The sequence below is a fragment of the Cnephaeus nilssonii genome, assembly GCF_951640355.1.
Source record: "Cnephaeus nilssonii genome assembly, chromosome: 22".
Lineage (NCBI taxonomy): Eukaryota > Metazoa > Chordata > Mammalia > Chiroptera > Vespertilionidae > Cnephaeus > Cnephaeus nilssonii.
The window spans coordinates 11,093,736-11,115,536 of NC_137093.1; the positions used below are offsets into that span (position 1 = coordinate 11,093,736).

The 21,801-nt window shown below is 39.7% G+C and overlaps 1 protein-coding gene across 1 annotated transcript in view; it reads right to left on the bottom strand.

Moving 5' to 3' along the window:
• ATP2A2 (ATPase sarcoplasmic/endoplasmic reticulum Ca2+ transporting 2) overlaps positions 1-21,801 on the bottom strand; it is a 48,550-nt gene that overhangs the window by 25,794 nt on the left and 955 nt on the right. Inside the window, exons 2-5 of the mRNA XM_079762977.1 lie at positions 21,334-21,351; positions 21,162-21,244; positions 11,879-11,983; positions 7,312-7,450 (exon numbers count right to left, since the gene is read on the bottom strand). Coding sequence (XP_079619103.1) covers positions 7,312-7,450; positions 11,879-11,983; positions 21,162-21,244; positions 21,334-21,351 — 345 coding nt within the window. The remainder of the gene's footprint in view (positions 1-7,311; positions 7,451-11,878; positions 11,984-21,161; positions 21,245-21,333; positions 21,352-21,801) is intronic.

A 21,801-nucleotide genomic window follows, 5' to 3' on the forward strand; every position in this document is an offset into this window, starting at 1 on the left:
ATCCCTCTCCCTTCCTCTCTTAAATTTTTTTTAAAAAAAAGATTGTGCCATTCCTAGCACTAGCCGGTTTGGCTCAGTGGATAAAAGTTGGCCTGTGAGCCCTAACCAGTTTGGCTCAGTGGATAGAGCGTCGGCCTGCGGACTCAAGGGTCCCAGGTTCGATTCCGGTCAAGGCCATGTACCTTGGTTGCAGGCACATCCCCAGTAGGGAGTGTGCAGGAGGCAGCTGATCGATGTTTCTCTCTCATCGATGTTTCTAGCTCTCTATTCCTCTCCCTCCCTCTCTGTAAAAAATCAATAAAGTATATTAAAAAAAAAAAAAAAAAAGTTGGCCTGTGGACTGAAGGCTCCTTGGTTGATTCCGTTCAAAGGCCCATACCTCAGTTGCAGGCTCCTCCCTGACTCGGGCCTCGTGCGGGAGGCAACCAATCAAAGTGACTCTCTCACATCAATATTTCTCTTTGTCTTTCCCTCTCTCTTCCATTCTCTCTAAAAGAAATGGAAAAATATCCTTGGGTGAGGATTAACAAAAAAAATAATAAATTTAAAAAAGAAAGGTAGACTGTGCCATTCCTATCACTTACATAATCTTAAACTAGGATTCCCTCCAGAGTATACAACAGGACAGAAGTCATCTGAGGATATTTATGTACTTGTACTATTCATCAACTCTGGGTTACCAAGATACATGAAGTTTGTTTCAAACAATCCTTAAAACAGTGGCTTTGAGAAGTCAATAAATAATCTCCTACCCCTGGGGCATATACTGAAACCTCCAAAATTCTAAATTTAACACTTTATGATATCATAAACTTGATTTACTTTGATAACATTAGCCGATAATACAGAAAGTTTAAAAACACTGATGTTCGTTTCTCAAAAAAATTACACCTGATTTTACTACTATGGTTTCCATCCATACAGACAAACATTTCTCTGGTATTATAATACAAAATTACTGTGGCTTCAGAAGACAAAAATGTGGGTAACTTTCTCCATATTTTTATTTGCCAAATCAATTTTATTTGGCTCCTATATTCTAGATACTTCTAAGGTTTACCTAAGCATCTGCTATGCATGCTTACACAATGTCTCCTTAGAAAGGTTATTAGCTGGTATAGCAATCTAAAATTTCATTTCCTTAACTCCCTACATCTCCCCCTCAAAACACCACTTAGTCCAGTCTACCCTTCAGAAAGTTCAGCAGAACCCAGAACCATCTTATCATGTCTTCCTAAAGCTTGCAAAAAGAACTTTATTACCTAAAGTTAGGAGATGATCCTTACATCCAAAAATTACCATAAAAAGATCTCTTTCTGAAAGTATTAAAATAGCAGCTCCAAACTTGCTTTCATCTTCAAAACAGTTCACAATATTCTCCAGTGTTTCAATCCATCACAGAGAACATGCCACACTTAATTTCATAATTTAAATAAAAGTATAAAAGTTACCATGTCTAAAAGCACAATTCAAGCTACTACTTATCCAGGCTATGTAGAGTAAGACTGACAAGAAATAATTTAGATCTACATTTAGAATTGAAGTTCATTTCTAGTTTCACAGAACTGAATTATTGAGCTAAATGCCAAATTGCAGGGTCAGTTAGATTACTAATCCTAAGAAAAGTGGAAGTTAAAAAACCCCAACATGTATAGTCTTAAAGTCTTCATAAATATAAACACCTCACAATATGTTTTTCCAAAATATTCTATATAATTCACTGTAAGTGCCTTAGGGTTGGGAATCTTACCCAATTCAATGATCCACCAGGTCTACTAATTCAGCAAAACTGTCATTTCTAATTTGGATATAAATATACAGTCACCACAAAACATCACCAAAACAGACCAAATAAGAGTACACTGACAACCTAAAAATTAAAATTATGACCAGGTTTCTTCAACATGATAAATGAAACCCACAGCCAACATCACACTTCGTGGTAGAAGACTGAATGCTTTCCCCTACGATCAGGAACAAGACAAGGATGTCTACTCTTGCCACTTTCATTCAACATTAGAGGCCTGGAGCACGGATTTGTCCAGGGCAGGGGTCCTCAAACTTTTTTTTTTTTTTTAATATATTTTATTGATTTTTTACAGAGAGGAAGAGAGGGGGAGAGAGAGCTAGAAACATCGATGAGAGAAACATCGATCAGCTGCCTCCTGCACACCCCCTACTGGGGGATGTGCCCGCAACCAAGGTACATGCCCTTGACTGGAATCGAACCTGGGACCCTTGAGTCCGCAGGCCGACGCTCTATCCACTGAGCCAAACCAGTCAGGGCCTCAAACTTTTTAAACAGGGGGCCAGTTCACTGTCCCTCAGACCGTTGGAGGGCCGGACTATAGTTTAAAAAAAACTATGAACAAATTCCTATGCACACTTCACATATCTTATTTTGAAGTAAAAAAACAAGACGGCAAAAACACCCGCATGTGGCCCGCGGGCCGTAGTTCGAGGACGCCTGGTCCAGGGCGTGCTGGGGCCATCTCACCCAGTCCCGATCGGGGTGATGGGGGCTGTCTCGCCCAGTCCTGATCGGGGTGATGGGGGCTGTCTCGCCCAGTCCTGATCAGGGCCAATCAGCCGAGGAGGGACCGTGAGAGGTTGGCCAGCTGGGGAGAGACTGCAGGAGGCCTCCAGGGAGTATCCAGCCTGTCTCGCCCAGTCCCGATTAGCCAGACCCCAGCAACAAGTTAACCTACTGGTCGGATGGCTGCCCCCCAGTGTGCATCATAGCAACTGGTTGAACAAACTCGGACACTTAGCATATTAGGCTTTTATTATATAGGATTCTACTGGAGATTTTAGTGAGGGCACTTAGACAAGAAAAAGAAAGAAAAGGCATCCTGATTGGAAAGATATAAAAAATGTTTGCACATGACATGAACTACTATATAGAAAATCTTAAGGAACCCCTGAAAAGCTATTAAAACTAGTAAGAGTCAAGGCAAGATTGCAAGGTATAAGATTAATATAAAAAAATTAATTGTACTTCTGTGTACTAGCAAAGAACAATTTGAAAATGAAAATAAAAAACAAATCCAATTACACAAAGCTTCCCCCCCCCACCAAAACAACAAAGTACTTAGGAAAAAACGTAACAAAAAGAAATACGAGACTTGTACACTTGAAAACAACAGTGTATTCCTTATGCTATACTTTACATTGTGACTATTTTGTAATTGCCAATTTGTACTTTGTAGTAAATATATTCACTTCATATAAGGGATATAAACTCATCTTTCAATATTCTTTCAATATTAAGCTCACTGGTTTTTTTGTATATTAAAAGAAAGGGAGTGGTTGCCAGAAGCTGAAGGAAATGGGTGAAGGGAAATTACTGTTTAACAGGGACAGAGTTGCAGTTTGGGAAGTTGAGAAAATTCTGGAGATGAATGGTGGTGATGGCTGCACATTAATTTATTTAATGCCATTTAACTGGTATACTTAAAGATGGTTAAAATGATAATTTTTACTATGTATATTTTACCACAGTATAAACAAATAAAATAAGGCATACTTCATAAGATGCATATCTTAGGTCACAGATACGAACACTATGCATAGGGAATGGAATTTCACAGTGGGCAACAAAAATCAGGTAGACCAGGGTAATCATCAAGCTTTACCACTATGAGATCTGTATATTGGGCACATTAATTAATACATTATACAAAATTTGCCTACCCACCCCCAAAAGGCCAGAAAAGTTTGGTGGTACTGAAAACCGAATAAGAAGCCTATATAGCGGTTAATGCACAGGGAGTGGCATTAAGATGAAATCATGGAAGCAAGCAGGAGTTACACAATGCATGGTCTTTTAGATAAAAGAATTTTGTATTTGAGGTGCAATAGGAAGCCACTGGAAGGTTTAGCAGGTTAATAAATAACATGACCTTTAGAAAACCACTCTGGCTTCTGTGTGGAGAACTGACTGAAAAACAACAAAGGAAGCCCGAGCCAAGTTTGAACACAATGGCAGTGTCAGTGTGAGACGAGGAAACAGAAGTTCACAAATTTGGGTGTGTTTTGGAGACAAAATCAACTCTTCTTAGAGACAGAATAAGAGAAAAGAATCAAGATGACTCCTAAGTTTCTCTCAGCTAGCTAGGTGGTTAGAATGACTTATTGAGATGGGAAAGAAATATCTGAATCATCACTGTTTAATAGAAGCTGGCCTTGCTTATTTCTTCAAAAGGGAAGATGGCTTGAGGATCAAGGTTACACTTTCCCCTGACGCTGTTTACCACCACCATCTACTGATGCAAAGTAAAGATAGATGCTTTGGGGGTAATTTCTCTAAGTTTTCAAATAGACTTACTACACTAAAACCCTCTAACTGCCATAAAAATTCTTAAATATTCTTAACTTGAGAGGCTGAAGAGTGTATTACCAGATTAAGCTGGAGAAATGGAAAACATACAAAGTCAAACAGAATCTTGTACAAGTATTTAGGCAATGGTATCTGCAACTGCACATAAAACATATATATTTTTAAAAGACTATCTTCTTCCAGTGTTTCCTTCCTCAGTTACTAGCACCATCACCCTCCAGTCACCTAAACTAGAAATTTGGCCAGTATCTTTGATTCTACAGCCTACCCCCATATCCATTCAGTTATCAAAAACTATTGCTTTGTGTCTAAATCTGAGGCCCACTTTTCAAACTATACTTAATCATAATTCCATGATAGATCGGGTGTTAATAATTTGGGTTGAGGCTGGTAAAATTTTTTAAAGAGTGCCTCAGAGGATTCCGATGTGCCCTCCTGCATAAGTACTACTATGCATATGCTCAAAATCTTCCCATTATTCTTTTTTAAAAAAATATTTTCTATTGATTTCAGAAAGGAAGGGAGAGTGTGAGAGAGATAGAAACATCAATGATGTGCCCTGACTGGGAATTGAACTGTGATTTCCTGCTTCATAGGTTGACAACTACAGAGCAACACCTGCCAGAGCTTTCTATCTTTCTTTTTAATTGACTTAAGAGAGAGAGAGAGAGAATCAGAAAGAGAGGAAGGGAGAGAAACATCGTTCTGCAGCTCTCCCCATCCATGCACTCACTGGTGTGGTTGCTCCTTGTATGTGCCCTCACCAAGGATTGAACCCATAACCCTGGCCCATTAGGATGACGCTCCAACCAACTGAGCTACCCGACCACCTTTCTATATTACTTCCAGAATTCCTCTATTTATATTTTTGCTATAAAATCCATTGTGACTCCAGCCAGCGTGGCTCAGTGATAGAGTGTCGATCTATGAACTAGGAGATCATGGTTTGATTCCTGATCAGGGCACATGCCGGGCTGCAGGAGGCAGTAGATCAATGATTCTCTCTTATCATTGATGTTTCTACAACACTCTCTCCCTCTCCCTTCCTCTCTGAAATCAATAAAATTAAATATATATATACTAGTAGCCCATTTGCAGGAAGAATCCTGCAAGTGGCCGTTGCGGCCACAGCGCCTGCACGCATGCGCCGCTGCTGCCCGCCACTGCCCGGCCCTGCCCGGCCCGGCCCCGCTCCGCTCCACCCCACCCCACCCCACCCCACCCGGGCTTTCCCTCTGGCAGCCACCTTGCTTTCGCTTTTCCTCCCTCATCCTTCTAAGTTGTCTTCAGTCTTCACTCCTCTCTCCCTCCGCGTATGCAAATTAACCGCCATCTTGGTTGGGTAATTTGCATACCCGCCCTGATTGGCTGGTGGGCGTGGCTTTGGCTGGTGGGCGTGGCTTGGCCGTAGCGAAGGTGCGGTCAATTTGCATATTTGTCTATTATTAGGTTATATATATATATATATATATATAATAATATATATATATATATATATATATATATATATATATATATATATCCAGTGACACATGGTAAAATCTGAGTAAGGTCTGCAGATAATAGTATTTTATCAATTTCCTGACTTTGACACTTTTACTAGACTCATATTAGAGAATGCCCTTGATTTTATAAAATACACACTACTCAAGCCCTGGCCAGGGTGGCTCAGTTGGTTGAGGGTCGTCCCCAGCACCAAGAGGTCACATGCATAGGTCTGGTGCGGATAAGTGTGGGAGGCAACTGATCAATGTTTCTCTTGCACATTGCACATCAGTGTTTCTCTACCCCACTCCCTCCCTCTCTCAAAATTAATTTTAAAAAATTAAAAAATAATAATAAACACTCAAGTATTTAGGAGTAAAGGGGCATTGAGCCTGCAACTTATTCATTTATACACACTACAAGTAATCAACATGTTGGAATACAGGCAACACTATTCTTTTTCTGGAATAAGTATGACAAAAATTATAGGTAAGAGAATATCTATGACAAGGTAACTTCCTTTTTAGAGGCCAAAACTGTACAGCACAGGGCCAACTGAGATGCAGCTTGTTGAATTATTCATTGAAATGAGTAAGACAATAAGGACAAAGCACACCTTCCCCACAATCAGTGTAAAAGTGTTATGAGACCATTCATAAAAAGAAACCAAGTAACAGGTATTCTGAACTCAGAAGGTTGTGAAAAACCATGATGATTTGAATAATCCAATGTAATGACTCTGCAACCAAAAGACTATTCTGACTGGTTCCAGGGACATTCTGGTTGTCTGATAACATGGCACTGATCTAGAGCAGCAGTCGCCAACCGGTGGTCCGTGGACCACTGGTGGTCCATGAGGTCTGAAAGGTTGGTAATCTCTGATTTAAGGAAACCTTTGGAGCAGCAGTCGCCAACTGGTGGTCCGCAGACCACTGGTGGTCCATGAGATCCAAAAGGTTGGCGACCGCTGATCTAGAACAATGAGGAAACAGACTCCTTTGAGATCTGTGGAGAGCTCTGCTTTGCAATGGATTCACAGCCCAGGCTAAGAACCCTGGCTCAGTGAAATGGAAAAGTATTTTTAATCAGAACTTTTAGAGTCATGAAATTACCCTTAACTATCAACTTGCAGGTATGACAACATTTATGCCAAGAAACAAAAAACTACGTAGCCATTAACTAGAATGCTAACAAACTGCACCACTAATTGTCAAGTCAAAATTAAGTGCATTATCTCACTAGCACCAGTGAGCTACAATGTATCAAAAGTAATAAGCACAAATAATTCAAACACCTTGTTCAAAAATATCAATAACATGAAGGGCGGTGCCAAAACACTTCAAAATTTTATAGAAAACCTTTTTGTTTGGATGGCGCTAAAACCGATACATATGATCATAATTTTTAAAACACTTAACTAGGAGCCTTGAGAAAAAGAATGCATTCAGATATACAATCTAGAATAAAAACAAAAATAACAAACTCACCAGCAATTTCTACAATATCACCAGGAACGATGTCTTTAGCTTTAATCCGTTGTACACTCTTTCTGTCCTGTCTATACACTTTACCCATTTCAGGCTCATACTCTTTAAGGGCTTCAATTGCATTTTCTGCATTTCTTTCCTGTAAAAGAGAAAACAAGATAAAAGTAGTGAACACATGCCTACCACTGCAAGTATTTCTAACTCAGAGAAGCAAATTTTATAGTTCTAAACTTAAAATACACAAGAGAAGTACATTAATGACAACTGTAAACAATTCACATTTAAGGTGACAAATGCTAGGCCCTTATGAGTTTGTATTAAAGATGAGCCTAGTGGACATGTCTCAGCGATTGAGAGTCACCCTATGAACCAGGAAGTCACGGTTTGATTCCCCATCAGTGGGGTTGCAGGCTCGAATCCCAGAGTGGGGCGGGCAGGAGGTAGCCAATCAATGATTTTCTCATCAATGATGTTTTATCTCTCACTCCCTGTCCTTTCCTCTCTGAAATCAATAAAAATATATTTTTTAAAAAGATGAAAAAATAAGCCCCTAAAGGTAAAGGGAATAAAATCGTAACGTAGAAAATGATTCTGCTGTCCCTAAGCACAGCTGAGACACAGACCTCACGTCCAGCCACACACACCTATACCATTTAAGTCAATCCTGTCTCACATGAAAGGTGATGATCTGGGGTTTGACTGCCTAGGTCAGTGGTCAGCAAACCGCGGCTTGTGAGCCACATGTGGCTCTTTGGCCCCTTGAGTGTTCTAACACCACTTCTTCAAAATAGACTTGCTCAGGCCAAAAACCGACTTCTGCGCATGGGCCACGAAGTTTCAATCGCATTGTACGTGCACGCCCACATGTGGTATTTTGTGGAAGAGCCACACTCAAGGGGCCAAAGAGCCGCATGTGGCTCGCGAGCCGCATTTGCTGACCACTGGCCTAGGTTCAATCCAGACTTTTCCTCTTAACAGCTACAAGCATGTCAAACTCGCGGCCATGCCTGTATGGACTTTTATTTCAACAAGGCATGCGGCCCGCCGGCCGTGAGTTTGACTGCTTGAGCTAAACGATGTGGGTAATTTACACAACACAGTTTTACTGCCTTCAAAGCCAGGACACATACAGTGCCTACTTTAAGGGTTGTGTGGATTTACAAGCTATATGTAGAATGCTTAGACTGATTTGGCACATAGTAAATTCCACAGGTGATAAATTAATAAAATTGTTATGTCTCACAAATTCTAAATCTTTCTCCAGTAGTAAAAGCCAATAAATGGTTGGGATTTCATTATAGCACTGCCAGTTGCATACCATATTTACCATATTATTATTTATGAACATATCAAGACTTAGTCACAGTTTTTCTTTCCTAATTTCTTTTAAAAAATATATTTTATTGATTTTTTTAGAGAGAGGAAGGGAGGATAGTTAGAAACATTGATGAGAGAGAAACATCAATCAACTGCCTCCTGCATACCCCCTACTGGGGATGTGCCCGAAACCAAGGTACATGACCTTGATTGGAATCGAACCTGTGACCTTTCAGTCCACAGACCGACACTATCCACTGAGCCAAACTGGTTAGGGCTTTCTTTCCTAATTTCAAGATGAAAGATGTAGAATCAAAATGAGTCGTGTGTGTATGTGTGTGGGGAAGCTACAGGAAAGTTCCTTTAAGGGGCAACAACAAAAAAGAGAAAACCTTGTACAAGTGCCAAATTTGTCTTCTCTCCTTTTGGAGAATAAGTAACTCAAAGTTAAGGAGCAAGCTGATAAAGTGCATGCCCAGTTGAGGTTGTTCCATGGACAAAGGAGAGGATTCTTTTCTTTTCTCTCACATTTTGGTCCTCCCAACTTCAAGTTCTTCAATTTAACCTTTACTTGGATAGAATTTAGGCTCAATCCTATGCGATCTTATTTTTTTAACTTGCTGTAAGAATTATGTTCTATTGTGAAAATCCTTAAACATAAGAATTTAGATGACACAACACTGAAAGCTAATGTGTGTCTTACTTTTTGATGTATGCATCTCTATATATAACTGGAGGCCTGATGCACGAAATGCGTGCAAGGGGCTCGGCCCTTGCAGCCCCAGCTGCCTCATGGCCTTTAGGCCCCGCCCCCCACCCACTGGTCATTCGGAAAGCTCATTCTGTAAGATCACTCATTCCGGAAGGTCGTTCTGCCTTCTGGTCTAATTAGCATATTAGCTCTTTATTATATAGGACTAGAGGCCCAGTGCACAAAATTCGTGCACTGGAGGGGGGGGTGGTCCCTCAGCCCAGCCTGCAGCCTCTCCAATCTGGGACCCCTCGGGGGATGTCCGACTGCCCTCCCCTACCGGCCTGGTCACTCCTAACTGCCCTCCCCTGCAGGCCTGGTCACCTCCAACTGCCCTCCCCTGCAGGCCTGGTCGCCCACAACTGCCCTCCCCTGCTGGCCTGGTCGCCCACAACTGCCCTTCCCTGCAGGCCTGATTGCCCACAACTGCTCTCCCCTGCTGGCCATCTTGTAGCGACCATCTTGTGACCACATGAGGACGGCCATCTTGTGTGAGGGTGTGATAGTCAACTTGCATATTATCTCTTTATTATATAGGATTATATCTGTAATTATAACTTTCCTTACTTCCAGAAGGTAAGATCCCTCAAGTATTGCCTATACCAGTGATGGCGAACCTATAACATGCGTGTCAGCACTGACACGCGTAGCCATTTCTGATGACACGCGGCCGCATGCCGAGGATGAAACATTTGCTGCTCCTGAGGATGAAACATTTGCGACTAGAGTCTTGGAGTTAGTTTTTTCCTCAAAGTGACACACTACCCGAGTTATGCTCAGTTTTTTGGCAAAGTTTGACACACCAAGCTCAAAAGGTTGCCCATCACTGGCCTATACCATTCTATATACTATGCAAATGGGATTAAGATATAAGAATGTTATTTTTTAAACCGCTGTAAAATTTTACTTTGGAGTTCGTATCAGCGTGGGCCCAGATTCAAATTTCAGATACTCTATGTACTACCTATATGGCCTTTAATAAGTCACTTAATCACTATGAGCTTCAATGGTACATTTGTCAAATGGGAGTATCATCTGCCTTACAAGATCACTGTAAGGATGAAATGGGAATGTACATAAAGTATCTATCACATAACTGGAATAAATTAATTAAAAAATACATACTACTAGCTTGAGAAAGACAATCTAATGCTGCGTATTGTTTCTTTTGCCTAAATTATTCACAAGAGGATCATTTGTGCTTAAATATAAAAAATGTTTTGGGGGGGATCAAAGTAAGGAATATAGTACAATTAAAATTTTCTAAGTAGGCCATCTTTCTATATGAGCCCAACACATAAAGATCATTGTGTTTATTAACACAAATCAGAAGTTTACCCTTTTTTTGTTGCCGTGATTTTTAGAGTGGAAGGGAGAGGAGACAGACTGAAACATCAGGGAGAGAGACACATCAATTTGGTTGCCTCTGGCACACGCCCAGGGCTGGGGATCAAGCCTGCAACCGAGGTACATGCCCTTGGCCAGAATCGAACCTGGGACCCTTCAGTCTGCGGGCCTATGCTCTATCCACTGAGCCAAACCACCTAGGGCAGAAGTTTACACTTTAATAACAGATGCACTATTTTATTTAGTCCTCAAAGGGATGACTATACTCATCAAAAACCTAAAAGAGCAATACTTAAAATAAATTTGAAGTATTAGCTTCAGAGTCTTAAACAATATATATATTAACAATCAAAACAGATCAACAAACAGTCCTAGAAAAGTTAAAGTCCTCAAACTATATATGTGCAGAAGAACAATTATGCGAGTTGGGAGGGTGGGGGAATGAAATCTCATTTTGTTTCTGAAATAAAATTAGCTTCCATTCTGTGAATAAGAAAGGCTCAAGGTGACAGGCTGAAAACAGCCAGGAATATGCTCTGCAAGAAAAACAATTTAAGATTTAAACAATTTTGCCCTAGCCAGTCTAGCTAGGGTTCAATTCCAGCCAAGGGCATGTACCTCAGTTGCAAGCTCGATCCCAAGTTTTTTTACAGAAAGCAGCTGGGAAATACAAAGACAAATACTGGTTCTTAAATTTTCTGGTTTTTGCCCTAACCGGTTTCGCTCAGTGGATAGAGCATCGGCCTGTGCACTGAAGGGTCCCAGGTTCGATTCTGGTCAAGGGCATGTACCTTGGTTGTGGGCACATCCCCAGTAGGGGGTGTGCAGGAGGCAGCAGATCGATGCTTCTCTCTCATCAATGTTTCTCTCTATTCCTCTCCCTTCCTCTCTGTAAGTAGCTTCTCTCATCCATTGTTCGTAACTCCATGCTATCATGAAGGACGAACAATTCATGTAAGTATGAGCGAAGTATATATTCGTGAGAGATCTAAAATTTTGCCATTAAATAAACTAATGAACAAACGAAAACACATGTAGACATTGCAGAGTATTTTTAGTCAACACATCAGGAAAAAACGGATAACAGAAAGATTAACAGAGTTTAAGTCACAGAAATTTCTAAAACTTAGTAGTGTAGGATTTTGTGCTTACCTGCCAGACACCCACAATGGCATTGGCTACTAATATAAGTAAAATTACAAAGGGTTCTACAAATGCTGTAATTGTTTCTTCACCTTCTTCAAACCAAGCCAAAACCTGAAAAAGAAATCACATGTGATGTGTTAGAATTGTAATGTGTTTTTAGGCTTAGTGCCACTTTATAACAAAAGTGGCTGGCACTAAAGGAATTACAACACACAAAATCTCTTTTCTTTTCATCCCTAGAAACCAATAGTGGTGAAATGTAATGACATAAAAGACTGCTTATGTCTTGATCAAAATAATTTTTGAGAATTGAAAGCATACAACTTAACAGTACCCTTAAGAGCCAATTTATTTTTTCATGTAATAATTGTTTTAAAATCCAAATAAAACACTTAGGGAAATAAACCCATTTATTTTATATGTATACTAGAGGCCTGGTGCATGAAATTTGTAAACTGATGGGGGGGACCTCCTCAGCCTGGCCTACGCCCTCTCACAGTCTGGGACCCCTCGCTCCTTACCGCCTGCCTGCTCGCTGCTCCTTAGTGCTGCTGTGGAGGTGGGAGAGGCTCCCGCCACTGCCGCTGCACTCGCCAGCCATGAGCCCGGCTTCTGGCTGAGCAGCGCTCCTCCTGTGGGAGCACACTGACCACCAGAGGGCAGCTCCTGCATTGAACGTGTGCCCTCTGGTGGTCAGTGCGCATCATAGCGACTGGGCGTTCTGGTCTTTCCACTATAATGGTCACTTAGGCTTTTATTATATAGACTAGAGGCCCAGTGCACTGGTAGGGTCCCTAGCGGCTGCTGGCCGCTGGCCAGGGCCTCCCTCCCTTCACCTGGCCGGCCCCGACCCTGATCGAACTCCCAGACGAACTCCCAGTCAAGGGGACAAATTGCATACTATGCTTTTATTATATAGGATATTCAGAAGGAAAACTTACACTCTTAATTTTGTTAAAGGCAAATGACAACTTTGTTAATTTGGGTAATATTCATCTATATATATAAAAGGCTAAGTGACCGACCGACCATCCGTCCGACTAGTACATATGACATGCACTGGCAATTTAAATAAATGTTGACTCGCACATGTCTATTATAGAAAAAGGGTGAATAGCGATATTAAAATATTTTGTATTTTAATTTTATAATACTATATTATATATACTAGTTTGACATGTAATTTTTTGCAGTAATGTAATTACTGCACCAATCTTTCTTCTAATTAATTTCCTTTCAATGTGCACAAATCCATGCACCAGGCCACTAGTATCAAATAATACCCTTGGCATAAATTCATAATAAAAATAACTTTATCACTGACTCAAATTTTTTCCCATTGGTATTACTGAAGGTTGTCACAGAATTATTGCAAGGCTGTCCCATAATCCTATCTAATAAAAGAGGAATATGCAAATTGACTGTCACTCCAACTCACAAGATGGCTGCCCCATGTGATCAAAGATAGCCACCCCCATGTGGACACAAGATGGCCAGCAGGGGAGGGCAGTTAGGGGCAACCAAGCCTGCAGGGGAGGACAGTTGGGAGGAACCAGACCTGCAGAGGAGGGCAGTTGGGGAGAGAGGGGACCAGGCCTGCAGGGGAGGGCAGTTGGGGGGGGACCAGGCCTGCAGGGGAGGGCAGTTGGGGGCGATCCGGCTGGCAGGGGAGCAGTTAGGTGTCAATCAGGCTGGCAGGGGAGTGGTTAGGGGGTGATCAGGCTGGCAGGGAGAAGTGGTTAGGGGCAATCAGGCAGGCAGGCAGGAGAGTGGTTGGGAGCCAGCAGTCCTGGGTTGTGAGAGGGTCCCATATTGGAGAGGGTGCAGGCTGGGCTAAGGGACACCCCCCACTCCTGTGCATGAATTTCATGCACCGAGCCTCTACTCAGGAATATATTTTGAAGGTTATCCTCCATATGACATCTGGTAAGCAGCACAGCATTTCAGGGATGACATAAGTCTAAAAATATTACAAATGGACACAGAACACTGCCCCAAGAAAAATTAGAAGAGAATTAATTTCTTGCTAACACAACCATAATTTTATTAAGATCTAAAAGCTACAAGAGAGACATGGTATACTTCATAGTTGAGTAACACTAGGTGATTAAGAGAGAATCCACCACAATGAATACTATTAAAATTTTTGGCCAGTTGGTATGGCTCAGTGTTGATCATCAACCTATGAACCAGGTGGTCACAGTTCGATTCCCAGTCAGGGCATATGTGGGCTAGATCCCTATTAGGGAGCATGCAGGAGGCAGCTGATCAGTGATTCTCTCTCACCATTGATATTTCTATCTCTCTCCCCCATCTCCCTTCCTCTCTGAAATTAATAAAAATGTATTTTTAAAAATAAAAATGATATTAAAATTTTAACAAGATATTTCTGTAAAAAATTACCAATCCAGGAAAGATGTTAAACATATCTAATGGCCGAAACTGGTTTGGCTCAGTGGATAGAGCGTCAGCCTGCGGACTGAAGGGTCCCGGGTTCGATTCCGGTCAAGGGCATGTACCTTGGTTGCGGGCACATCCCCGGTAGGGGGTGTGCAGGAGGCAGCTGATTGATGTTTCTAACTATCTCTCTGTAAAAAATCAATAATATATATATATAAAAAAACAACAAAAAAAAAACATATCTAATGATCCAATCTGTTAGCTAAGGTTTACCTATGTTTTTTAAAACTGCTTAAAATGTTCCCATATTTCACAAAATCTTTTCTTTAAAAGATTTAGTAAATAATAAAAGCACCATTTTTGATACTTGTAATATTGTCAGATATCATTTAGGGCAATAATAAAGCCATTGGACTATGTACTTAGTGGAATACTATAAAGTAAGCTTTTATACAGATAGCTAACAATCAGAAAGATGACTAAGGCAAGAGCCAACATGAATTTTGCCAAGTAAAAGAGGGTAATGACGAACAAGAAATATCAATTTGGGCAGGAAAAAAAAACAGTAGACACCAGGACCAGGTAGATGTCAATCACAACTTACAGCTAGTGAACCAGGGCAGGAAGAAAACCAGAATAATTATAAATGTTGCTGTAAGCTTTCAACAGGACATTCCTGGTGTTAAAGCCAGGCCTACTGCCAAAGTGAAATCTTCTCTAGGAAGTTGTAAATTTTGATAGATGCAAGATCACAGCTGCTTTAAAACTAGCCTTCCAAACATTTGCCAAGGACAGTATATAAGAAATAAGTAACTTAATTAGCTCCTGGGGGAGAAAAACTGTTCAACTTGAAGAGTAACTAGGACCTTTCCAAAAGGTCAGCGAAGCATTAGCAAGTGTAAGATAAGCTTCACACCTTGTTAAAGCGGATATGAATTTCCCTCTTGGCAGCTAGGCCTAGAGGAACAAACTTAGCGCAAAATCCCATAACAGCTGGAGAAAGGAAAAGACTAAGGCTAGCAGTGATAGATCAGAGCAAACCTCCACTTTTCAAGAAATGTATAATTTCTTTGCACAAGTGGTATTCATCAATAATATAATAATCCTAACCTGAACAGTGAAGTAGTCTTTCCTTCCACCATATCACTTTAAATGTTTATGTGTAAGAAACACAGGCATTTACAGTTATTTAAAAGTTCTGCAGATATACTAATTATTGCTTGATAAGAAACTAGTGGGCAAATAAATCTCTTAGGGTAGAAGGATGGTGCTGATATTAAAAATTGGCAACCAATAATTTCCTGAGTACTTTGAAAAATGCCTATTTTAAAACCACAAATAACCCAAAGAATTAAATGCTACAGTCTAAAATGAACTGTATTTCTTTTTTTTTCTTTTTTTTAATATATATTGTATTGATTTTTTAGAGAGGCGGGGAGAGGGAGAGTTAGAAACATCGATGAGAGAGAAACATCGATCAGCTGCCTCCTGCACACTCCCTACTGGGGATGTACCTGCAACCAAGGTACATGCCCTTGACCAGAATCGAACCTGGGACCCTTCAGTCTGCAGGCCGATGCTCTATCCACTGAGCCAAACCAGTTCAGGCTGAACTGTATTTCATTAACTGCTAAGAATCAATACCAGTTATGTTCAAATATCATGTTCAAATCACATTGTGCAATCCTTCATGGTTTTGTTCTATTGAAAAGAAAACCTCTTGTGTAAGTGGTGCTGACAAATAAAAGACTCCATAAGATGAGGAAGAAGGTAGAGGAAAGGAGAAATTGGATGAGTGACACATTACTGAAATGCAAAATGCCTCATTAGCATAATAGTACAGCCAGTTCATTATGATTTTCCAGAAGTTATAAAAAAGGTATTTATACAGGAGGGAGGGGAAAATGTTTAAGGAAATTATTGAGAATAGATTGGCGTGGCTGATGTGGCTCAGTGGGTAAGCCTTGACCTAAGAACCAGGAGGTCACAATTCTACTCCCAGTCAGGGCACATGCCTGGGTTGCGGGCTCAATCCTCAGTAGGGGGCGCGCAGGAGGCAGCCGATCAATGATGCTCTCTCACTGAAGTGTCTATCTTTCTCTCCTTCTCCCTTCCTCTCTGAAATCAATAAATTTTTTAAGAGCCCTATCTGGCTTGGCTCAGTGGAAAGAGAGTCAGCCTGTGGACTGAAGGGTCCTGGGTTCGATTCTGGTCAAGGGCACATGCCAGGGTTGCGGGCTTGAACCTCAGTAGGAGGCGTTCAAAAGGCAGCAGATCAATGATTATCTCTCAACACTGATATTTCTATCTCTCACCTCTCCCTTTCTCTCTGAAATCAATAAAAAAAATATTTACAAATAAGAGAGAGAATAGGTGGAACATAAAAAATTATCTGTTTCTATTGCCTTTTGTTCCCTGTTGTATCCCCAGGGGCCTAAAATATCTCTTATACACAGTTGATGCTCACTATGTATTTATTAAATAGATGCACAAATGAATGAAACAAAACTTCATACAATCTCTAAAGTATACTGCTAAGACTCTCAAGTGGCAGTGTATGAACTTAAACATTAAGAGCAAAAAGATAACCAACTTCAACAGCATCAAAGAAAAGTGGAAGAAAAGGCTACTGCAGTATAATTTTAGGCATAAAGAGTTTCTTGTTCCCTTTGCTTTGCACTGTTTAAATGCAGAAACATTACATGTCTTCTGGGGCTTACATTATCCAGCAAGTTCAATTTCAAACTTGCTAATCCTATTCAAAGTAACCACTTGCTAATGAACATTCAGCTACAATGTAAACTGCTTAAATAGGGTAAGATGGTATCTTCTAATTGCTATCTGTAAGACTAATGTTTGTATAACACAATAACCTCTAAGAGAAGAGCCAAATGATTCTCTCTCATCATTGATGTTTCTTTCTCTCTTCCCTTCCTCTCTGAAATCAATAAAAAAAGTAAAACACTGTTAAAATCTTCTTGAAGACTTAAAAGCTAGAGATTTTTTTTAATTCCTAAGGAAAATCCCTTTAATGTACTTCAGAACATATATGCTGTGTGAATAGTTACCAAATCTACCTAAATTACAGAAAGTCCTATGTTTAATAAAAATCAATTTTAAGATTAAAAAAAAGTATAAATTAGATTACATTCTCTTTCAATGCCGACAAACCTTGTGAAAGCACTCAAATATTTTCAGATTTGAGACTATAATCTTCAAAACAGCAAAAAACTACACATAAATATTCACCTTTCAAACCATATTTGAAAGAAGGTTTTAAATGTTAGTTAAACCAGTCAGTAAATTGCTCATTTTACCTTTTTAAAAATAAGAAATTAAAAGAAACCAACACCCCACACTGGGTATTGAGCCCGAAACCCAGGCATGTGCCCTAACTGGGAATTAAACTGTGATCTCCGGATTCATAGGTCAATGCTCAACCACAGAGCCATGCCGGCTAGGCTCAAACACTTCTTAAATATAGTTCGGAAAAAACCAAAGTATAAGGATCTCACATATTTTGAAAATGCTACCAACACTAACTCATCCAAATACATATTAGTTATAGCAAATGCAATAATCTAGGCTCTAAAGGGAATTAAGAATCCCTTTAGCCCAGCTGGCATGGCACAGTGTTTGAGTGCCGACCTATGAACCAGGAGGTTACAGTTCAATTCCCAGTTAGGGGACATGCCCAGTTGCAGGCTAGATCCCCAATGTGGGGTGTGCAGGAGGTAGCCAATCAATGATTCTCATCATTGATGTTTCTACCTCTCTCCCCCTGAAAAAAAAAAGAAAAGAAAAAAGAATCCCTTTAAAGGGTCCAGTAGGATGAAAAGACAATTATTGAAATGTAAGTGAAAAGTTGAGAAGTACCTTGGCCTAAGAAAGTTCTATTAGCATTTTAGGGTTGATCTAAGTAGCTGAGGTGGGAAAATGGAGGTGGAAGGTAGTACAACTTATGCAAATTGTGTTACCATAGAGGATTTTATGATTCAGACAGATGAGAAATATATGGCCCTCATGCTCACCTCCTTCAGGTATTTCTCAAACATCACCTTCTTAGAGGCCTCTCCTGACCACCCTACTTGAAAATTATACACCCCTTCCTACATTTCCTTCTTCTACTGCCCCCACCACTTAATTTTTCTTCACAGCACTATCACCAGCCAACAGTTTCATGAATACATAAATCAGTGGAACAGCAAACCAATGTTCCTCTCTCCAATAAAAAATAATAATTTTTAATTATAGAATTTCTGATGTTATTTCATATGCAACGGAGGATGTACTTCCACTCTAAGTGACCTTTAAAATAAACTATTTTGATGAATTAGAAGCTGATTAAACTATCTCTTCAGGTTATAAGTGTAAAACATTAATACAATTTCCTACTTTCTGCCACAGCAAAATATTAACTATGGTTAACAGTTTACTACCTAGTTTGATATTTGAAATAAATCACTAAAGCCTAATATTTCTTTTTAACTTGAGTAGAACCTGATTATCATATATATAGAACTACCTATTCCTTTCTCCAAAAGAACACAAATATTCTTCCAGTTTTTCCCATTAAATAGAAATAAACTGACAACCACAAAGCTTTTGAGTGATAAATGTGAAATGAAAAGGTCAAGTTTGATGTAGCAGTAGTGCCAACTGCACCTGAAGAAAATCAACAAACAGTTTTATATCTGCAATTTCTTAATCAAAGCAAATAACAGTCCTTTCTAAACACATTACTTTTCTGTGTAGCAACCCATAAAACAAAAAGTGTAACATAGTCCATTTCCTGAGCAATAATTCCCAAGTAGTTACCCAAAAGTATCTCAAATCTCAATTTCAAAGCACAACTCTACAAGCTACAAAAACCCAACATCCTACATTACAACGAAGTTAAAGCATTTATTTAAAAACCCATTTGAAAATGCCTAGAACTATAAACTACTTACTTCAAAGCAAACATCACACACATTAATTAAAAATGTTAATAGCCACTCAAATTGGCCAATCTAGAGATCCTATACAACCCAAATAGTCAATAGCTTGCTTATTGGAAATAATGCAACTGATGTTATAACAGTGCTTTAAGTTATATACACAGAATAACTCAACAAATTTTTTTTTTTATCTCTGGCTTGTATACACCAGTTAACTTCTAAGAGGTCCCTGATGACCTTACTGAACCCTAGTATTTTATCTAACAAAGCCGAGACTATCTCAGAATTATGTAGCCAGCCAACTTAAACATAAATATTACACTGGCCCAAATATATAAATTTTTGCCCCATGACAATATATTAAAACTAGTTAAACAAATCTATTCTTTTATCTTCACTGGTTAAAGCAGCAGCCATTTGGAGGGGGTTCCAGGGGTTAAATGAAGAATGGCCATGTAATAGATATGGATGATTAACTCAGGATGTTGAATGGTTGATATATCACTCTTAATTTCATTTAGTGAAAACCACTGAGAAGAGGTCTGATTAATGGATACACATCACTTGGTTAATGTGGCATGATATATTATTATTAAAGTCTCAATGGCAGAATTTGTGCACAGAATTACTCCAAAAGAAAAGAAAAAAAAAATCAGCCCAGCTGGCATGGCTCGGTGGTTGAGCGTGGACCTCTGAACCAGGTCACGGATGTGGGCTTGATCCCCAGTGGGGGACATGCAGAAGGCAGCCAATCAATGATTCTCTCTCATTGATGTTTTTGTTTCTTCCTGTCCCTTCCTCTCTGAAATCAATAAAAATATATTTTTTTTAAAAAAAGTTCACCTCTTCCCAATTTTCCCCCTTCATCTAAATTAATGCCCACTATTTTCTTTATTTAGTTCTCAAAATAGCCCGCTATGGTATGGTTGTCATAAAGACTAAGGTAGACCTCTGGGGCTCGCATAGATACAAACATACAAAAATGAAATCCTGAAGCTGTGTCAATTTTTCAAAGACTGGGTGAATTTCACTTCCCAACATAGTTTTTGTAAGAACAAAATAAGTTAAGGACAAAAAGCATCTCATGCTGTTAGGATTAGGAACATCTGTGTCCTATTCATGACCATTTTTAGGAAAACTATCAAGAAGTCCACTGTTCAATAAAAAAAGCAATAAAAAAATTAATACTGAACAGAAAAAAATATTAATAAACTAGAAATATCCTCACCAACCCCCATCACCTTTCTTCTGCTGTAGTCCTTTGCATTTCACCAGTTTCTTAGCAACCATACAGGACTCAAGCACATGCAGAACAAGAAAAAACACTACGGTTCTTTTTTTTTCTTTCTTTTAAAATCTAGAACCAACTGTACTGAACACTGTTCTCTTAACCTAGGAGTCACTCAAGACAAGGGTCCAATTTAGATAAATATGCCACCCTAAAGGTCAGTGACCAAATTTGGTCAACAGTGGTGCCATCACTGCCGTCATCATTCTTGTCACTGTCAGTAACAACTGTCACCTTGCCATTACCAGGACGGGACAGCAACTGGTATATTCCTTTTATAAGTTCTATTTACAGACTATAAAGAGCCCAACATCATCTCAGTATGACCTTACACAATGGAAGAGCCCCAAACACAAAAGGCCTTCCAATAAAGAACTTTTTTATAGTAAAAGCTTATGTCACAAGAACATATGAGACCCTGCCACATTTGAGAATAATTTCTAACTGCACTGTAAATGTCAGGCATCTATTTTCTGTTTACAAATGGCTTCGTATGTTTTGCTTGTAATTTAAAAATACCGAGGGTTAAAAAAAATTCATGAAGATACTGCTTAAACCTCCAAATATAATGTTCTCACCCAAAAGACATCATTTATTTCCCGTTTTTTAATTTATGGAATATTCTCAACATTTTGGAGAAAACAAATAGCTTTATACTTACAAAAGATATACATGCTGCCAGCAACAAAATTCTAACTAGTAAGTCTTCAAACTGCTCAATCACAAGTTCCAGCAAGGTTTTTCCTGTTAGAAACAAACAACACATTTGTTGTAAATGTCATCTTAACATCAGCACACAAAGGAGGGGGGGAGAACATTTTAAGGTTACTTACCTTCTTCAGCCGGTAACTCTGTACAATGTAGAAATTCGCCAGGCAACGTTTCAAGAGGGGCGGAAAAGGAAACAGCAAAAGAAAACAACATTTTAGCCTTGTCTTTTTAAAAGAAATTGCTCAAAATGATCACTTTTTGAAAGATGTACCTAGATATATGTCCATTCAACCATTTTCCATAGAAACCATAGTAAAATATGCAATACTTGCTGTAACCAATGGCTTTAGGTCTAGCCCAAAGCGTAAAATCTCATCCCCACCTAAACAGGAATCCTGAAACAAGGAGTCATTTCAGCTATGTCATCACTTCTGCCAGATGTGTGACTCTGGGTAGTACAAGCACGGTCAGGGGCATTCTCAACTACAGCGACGCCTCAGAAACCGGCTGGGAGCGATAACATGTCTCGCAGGGCTCAGCCCGGCGGCGGGAGGCTCGTCCTTCCCTCCGCCGGGCCGGCTGCTGCTGCC